This window comes from Triticum aestivum, chromosome 1B, assembly GCF_018294505.1.
Source record: "Triticum aestivum cultivar Chinese Spring chromosome 1B, IWGSC CS RefSeq v2.1, whole genome shotgun sequence".
Lineage (NCBI taxonomy): Eukaryota > Viridiplantae > Streptophyta > Magnoliopsida > Poales > Poaceae > Triticum > Triticum aestivum.
The window spans coordinates 690,736,838-690,742,803 of NC_057795.1; the positions used below are offsets into that span (position 1 = coordinate 690,736,838).

The 5,966-nt window shown below is 47.4% G+C and overlaps 1 protein-coding gene across 1 annotated transcript; it reads right to left on the minus strand.

Moving 5' to 3' along the window:
* Positions 1-3,212: 3,212 nt before the first annotated feature.
* Positions 3,213-4,827, minus strand: LOC123101604 (uncharacterized). The gene is made up of 4 exons (XM_044522979.1): positions 4,673-4,827; positions 4,381-4,513; positions 3,669-3,817; positions 3,213-3,563 (listed from the first exon to the last, which is right to left on the minus strand). The coding sequence occupies exons 2-4, from the start codon at positions 4,501-4,503 to the stop codon at positions 3,401-3,403; spliced, it is 435 nt and encodes a 144-aa protein (XP_044378914.1). The 5' UTR covers positions 4,504-4,513; positions 4,673-4,827; the 3' UTR covers positions 3,213-3,400.
* Between the last annotated feature and the right edge of the window lie 1,139 nt (positions 4,828-5,966).

Sequence of the window (5,966 nt, forward strand, 5' to 3'; positions counted from 1 at the left end):
CGCAGCCCCCCCTTCCCCCTATATATAGATGAGGTTTGGGGCTGCCATAAACATGAGAAATTCTCCCTCTTGGTGCAGCCCTGCCTCTCCTCCTCCTCCTCTCCCGTGGTGCTTGGCGAAGCCCTGCTGGATTGCCACGCTCCTCCACCACCACCACGCCGTTGTGCTGCTGTTGGATGGAGTCTTCCTCAACCTCTCCCTCTCTCCTTGCTGGATCAAGGCGTGGGAGACGTCACCGGGCTGTACGTGTGTTGAACGCGGAGGTGCCGTACGTTCGGCACTTGATCATTGGTGATTTGAATCACGACGAGTACGACTCCATCAACCCCGTTCACTTGAACGCTTCCGCTTAGCGATCTACAAGGGTATGTAGATGCACTCTCTTTCTACTCGTTGCTGATCTCTCCATAGATAGATCTTGGTGACACGTAGGAAAATTTTGAATTTCTGCTACGTTCCCCAACACCATTAGTCCCGGTTCATGAACCGGGACTAAAGGCCCTTACAAACCGGGACTAATGGGTGGTTTTCTACTAGTGCAACAACTACAATTGGACCGCCGCCACTCAACAACTTACCCTCTGCGTCAAGTCATCATCCATAATTTGTATCACACCACTGAAGTCATCAACCAGATCAAGAGATAAAAACTCCAAAACTCTTTTCGATGACCTGCGCAGTCGTGGATCTGTAGGAAGTTGCTGGAGAACAATCTACGAACACCACCATCTGACCGATCTGATCTAGATCAGCACCACCAACCGAAAAACGTAGCGTCGCCGTTCGGCTGGCACACGCAGAAGGCCAGCACATCGCCGCAGCCCCACATGCCCAGCGCAACGACCCTACAGCCGCCGTCGACACCTCGCGTCATCCTGGCGTCAGATCCTTGTAGTCATGGCCGCAGATCGGGGGTCGTCGCGGCGCCACAAGGGTAGCCCCAAGGCCAGCCAAGGAGGACATCAGCCCCAACCCCGGGTCTAGCGCCAGCAGGAGAGAAACGTCGGCGACAGGACAAACCTCGCTGGGCCGAGATCTGGCGCGAAAATCGGACGGGGAAGGGAGCAGGGCGAGGTCGGGCGGGGTGGGGAGAAGGTCGCCGCCAGAGACGCGCCGGCGGAGAGTGGATCGGCCGTCGGGGCACAGAGGCCGGCGGACGGGCGTGACGGTAAGGAGGCCATAGCCGGAAGAGGCGCCTCGCCGCCACCATCCTGGGAGCCGGCGCGGGCTTCGCCGACCGCTCCTCCGGTGGCGGCGAGGTGGTTGAGGGGCTGGGAAGGGGTTGTGGCGGCTGGTTGCTGGAGCTTCTGAAATCAAATATGATCAAGTATTGTACTCATATAAAAAATTGGCTAAGGAACGATTCCCATTGACTTTCAGAGCAAAATATATATGAGTACTATAACGACAATATAGCCCGAATAGTACTTTTACATAGCGTAGTTTTTTCACGAATCCTTGACCTAGGATACAATGAAAGCCATTCTCTGACAAATACAAGCACAAATACTTTGTCACGTTAATACCAAAAAAATAGGGATTTTTTGAACTTTGACTGAATTACTTTTATTTTGCATATAATAATTGAGTCAAAATAAATAGGAAATACTACCTCCGTCCGGGTTTAAGAGGCCGTTTGGCCACCCAGCGACGTCCGCGTTTTTAAGGCCGCATGCATGCGAGTCTAGTAGTGGTAGCAAGACTGTGGCAGGCTACAGCCAATGCATGTCGCGCCCTGTTGCTTTTACCGGCAGCAAGCTCCTGGCAATAGTAAAAAGTAGGTGGGGTCCAAGATACTTTATTTAGCCACCGAAGCATGCAACCAATGCCTGCAGTCATTTAGCTTTTGCTTTTGAATCGCTGCAGCTGCCTTGGTCCGGGAGATGCTGTCGAAGGGCTCTATAAACCCGGAGAAAATTTGGAATCGGCTTTTCTTTTGCACTAAAAGAAACTGGAGGCCTTTTCCCTTATAAACCCGGACGGAGGTAGTACCTAATGAAAGAAAGGTTGAAAAATTCACGGATGTTATGATTTTTGAATTTGAGGATACCCATAGATAGGATTGAACCTTATTTCCACAGAGATTCTTCTTTCCTATTTTATATAAGCATGTTCTCAAAGGCTTGGCCGATATAGTGCATTTTTATTTAATTTATTACTTTCTTTCGTTCTCTTCATTACGAGAGTGCTACTATTATTCTCCTAAGTCAAACTTCATTACGTTTGACAAACTGTATCTTATACAAAAATATATCAACATCTACAAGACCATATTTAGTTCATCAAATTTATTATGAAATGAAATTTTTCATATTATATATATTTAACACCATACATCTTTGCAGATTTATCTATATATAAGCTTGGTCAAACTTTAAAAGGTTTGACTTTGAAAAATCCTATAACTTGAACTATTTTGAAACGGAGCAAGTTTTCACGTTACAGCCTAATCATCTCCTCAGTTTGGAAATCCAAGTATAACAATGAAACAGTTACAAATCATACCAGTAATTGATAAACACAATGGACCCAGATTCATTCCCTTTTCAAAGCACCCAAACTGGACTGTCAACAAAATTATCACCGATCGCGATCTATCTATCTCCAAGTCACATCTTTGGCAACATTCAGGGTGAAGCCCCACGCTTCCTCCTCATGCAGCTTCAAACGGCCCAGAGTCTCCCATCTTTCAGAGATCGCAAAAAACCTGGCTGAAAAAGAAAAAGAAACCCCCAATCTCCAGAGTCTCCCATCTTCCAGAGATCACAAAAAGCTGGTTGAAAACCAAACTCCCAATCTCCCAGGTCTTACAATCTTCCATAATAAACCATGAAAAAGCTGGTTGAAAACCAAACTTCCAATCTCCCAGGTCTTACAATCTTCCATAATAAACCATGAAAATTCTGATTGCAAACCAAATCCCCAATCTCCTAAGTCTTACAATCTTCCATAAATCACAAAATCCTGCTTGAAAACCAAATCCCCAATCTCCCAAGTCTTACAATCTTCTATAAATCACAAAAAACTGGTTGAAAACCAAACCCCAGATCGTCCCTTCCAAGGCCTGGGGGTGCCCGTACGGGAACTTCCAAGTAAAACAAACAGTGGGGGTCACAAAATGAATGGATCGCAAAAGTGCGTCACAGAATTTGCTTAGAGATACTCAACTTTCTAAGATGATTAGAATGCGATCCTCTACTAAGATAAGGCAGTAACACCAGCAACAATGCATGCATATATGTTGACATCACCCGTCCGGTCCGAACAAAGAGATATATAGAGGTATAACAGCATGCGACATCACGCACCATCACAAAGATAGCATAGTGCTAGGTAGCCAAACTGCAGTTGATAATTAGAGAGTGAAGAACAAGCTGGGGCGCAATCCATGTTGGGCTTGTCAATTTGCGGCCTTCACTTCAGTGGTGGTTTCCCTTGACGTCAACTCTTCGGTCTTCATGCTGCTGAGACGAACGAAGGAAAGAGCAAACACCACGAAGACGGCCGTCTTGGAAGTTAACTCTATCACACCCAGAGCTCTTAATCCATACATCTTAAGGCGCCTGCAGGTAGAGAGAGGTATTATGGAGGTCAAGTGAGGTTATAGATAAACTCATGTCAGACAAAGAGGAAACTGAGGAAGAAATGGATCCAGGTATATATCCTACTCATAGCCAGTCCGTGGCGCAGAAAGATGCTTCTGGCCAGTAGGATCCACCGCCTTAACTAAGGCATCATTGAACTCCTTCATCTTAAGCTCCACATTAGACACCGCGTCATAGAATGCCTCCTTCTTCTGCTGGATCTCTTGCGCTTGCTGGATTCATGAAAAACACAGATAACAATCAATCAATGTTGTTACTTTGTAGTATCATCAATCATTAAGAGTAAGCATGATTGTGATTGGTAAGTAATAACAATTAAGAAGGATGGATGCCTGACAGTTAAGCGAGGTTGGATGTGTGCAGAAAGCAAAGCACCATGCATGTGTAGCGAAGCAGTAACAGAGCCTCGGCGTTTTTGACACAAACATCACGGGGCGGCGTAGGGCGTAAATTATACCAGCAAGTGCAGGAAGCAGAAGTACATGTTGCAGTTAATAAATTGATAAAGGGATAAGCTGCTCAGATCAGCCAGGACAATAAGGTTGGCTGCCAGATGATATGATTTGCAAGCGGCAGTAGGTTGAGGTCAGGATAAACAAGTACTTATGAGGATGATAAGCAAGTGATTTTGCTCTTGTTTCTTCTAGTTAGTACAGTAGCTGATACAAGAAGATAGAGACACGTGCATGCTGCTGTTTTGATTGCACAGAATTCGATCATCGCTGGCTACAGTCGTGAGAAAAGAAAGAAGTGTCGATTTTGGTTAAGAAGATACCTCGGTGGTGAGGTGGCGGGAGCGCATGAGCCTGCTTGGCACGAGCCGGCGTCGCTCCTCCGCCTGCGTCCGCTGGAGCAGGGAGCCACCGAGCCTCCTGGCCGCGCACCGAACCGCCGCCATCGTCGCCGGCCTGCCAACAATTGGTCAGGGAGGGATTAGGATTAGGGGATGACAAATCCGGAACGAATCACCACCGCCGGCCGCGGCACCCCAATGCCGTACCGCCACACACACACACCATCGATCGGGTTGCAGGCGAGGAGATTTGGGTAGGTTTTGGGGAGCGTACCTTGGGGATCTGGGCGCTCCTTCTTCCTCGCGCGGCTAGGGTTCCTCGCTCGCCTCCGCCTCCGCCTCCGCCGAGAAGAATGGAGGGGGTGGTTTTCCTTGGGGATCCGATGCGAGCAGGCCCGGCCCAACTATGCGCTTGTTCTAATTTTTTTTTCACAAAAGAGGCCCGGCTCTTTCTTTCTCTCTTTTTTTCCCCCTTTCGCAGAGCTATATATTATATTTTGAGAACAAATATAAAGCAGGGCTAGTTATCCTGACCTGAGGGAGAGAATTCTTCGCCATTGCTCTCTAGGGCACATCGTGTACATGGTATGTCAATCATCTTTCTCCCTGTTTTCATCGCTCCCAATCATAGCTCGTCGCCACACTGCCACGACCCACATGACATTGACCCCTAAGTGACTCTGGTTGTCATGATAGAAATTGATGGTTGAAATTTGATGTACAAACGGTGCCAGACCAACAGAAAAGGCGATACTTCAATCGCAAGACAAAAGGGATCATTTAACAAAGTGTCAAACTGAATGTTAAGTCTACATAAATCTGAATATAGAAAAAAAGAAGGGAATCTGAAAGTGTCTGAGTTGGTTTTGAAACACAATTCTGCTGGAGACCTTGCACTCAATGGTGTCACAAAAGGAAAATTTCAGAGCTACAAGCTTTTGAAATTAAAACAGCCGATGATGCGGGGATTGGACCAAAAGCTGCACATGAGTTGGCTAATCGCCGAGTTGACGGACCTCTCAATCTTAGTTTCCCCCTCCGTGATCGAAAGAACTATTTGCAGACGAAAAGACAACCAGAGATGACATACGACCAAGCAGGTAGCATGCTCAAGTATCTTCAAGACAAAATTGCGGAAAACCCATCATTCCAATATGCATTCACTACTAGGGAAAAGCCTATACACAGAATCTTATCAGCAGCGCGCTGTAAAATAAGGCGCTGCTGCTAATTAGCAGTAGCGTGCTCGGGGGTAACTCGTTGCTGAAACCAATATAGCAGTAGCGCGCCCGCTCAAAGAAGCGCTACTGCTATAATTCCCACGAGGCCGCCACGAGACTAGTTATAGCAGCAACGCGTTATAACGACGGGCGCTACTGCTACGTAGCATAGTAGCAGCGCATTGCTGCAATAAGCGCTACTGCTAAATTTACTACAAAAGTTTTGCCCCATCTCCTCTATCCGATCCACACTCACATAATCACACACTAGCTCACTGGATCCCCTCTCAATCCCCCGCGCCGGTCCACCCCCGTCGCCCCTCCTTCGTCTGCGCCGCCATCACCTCC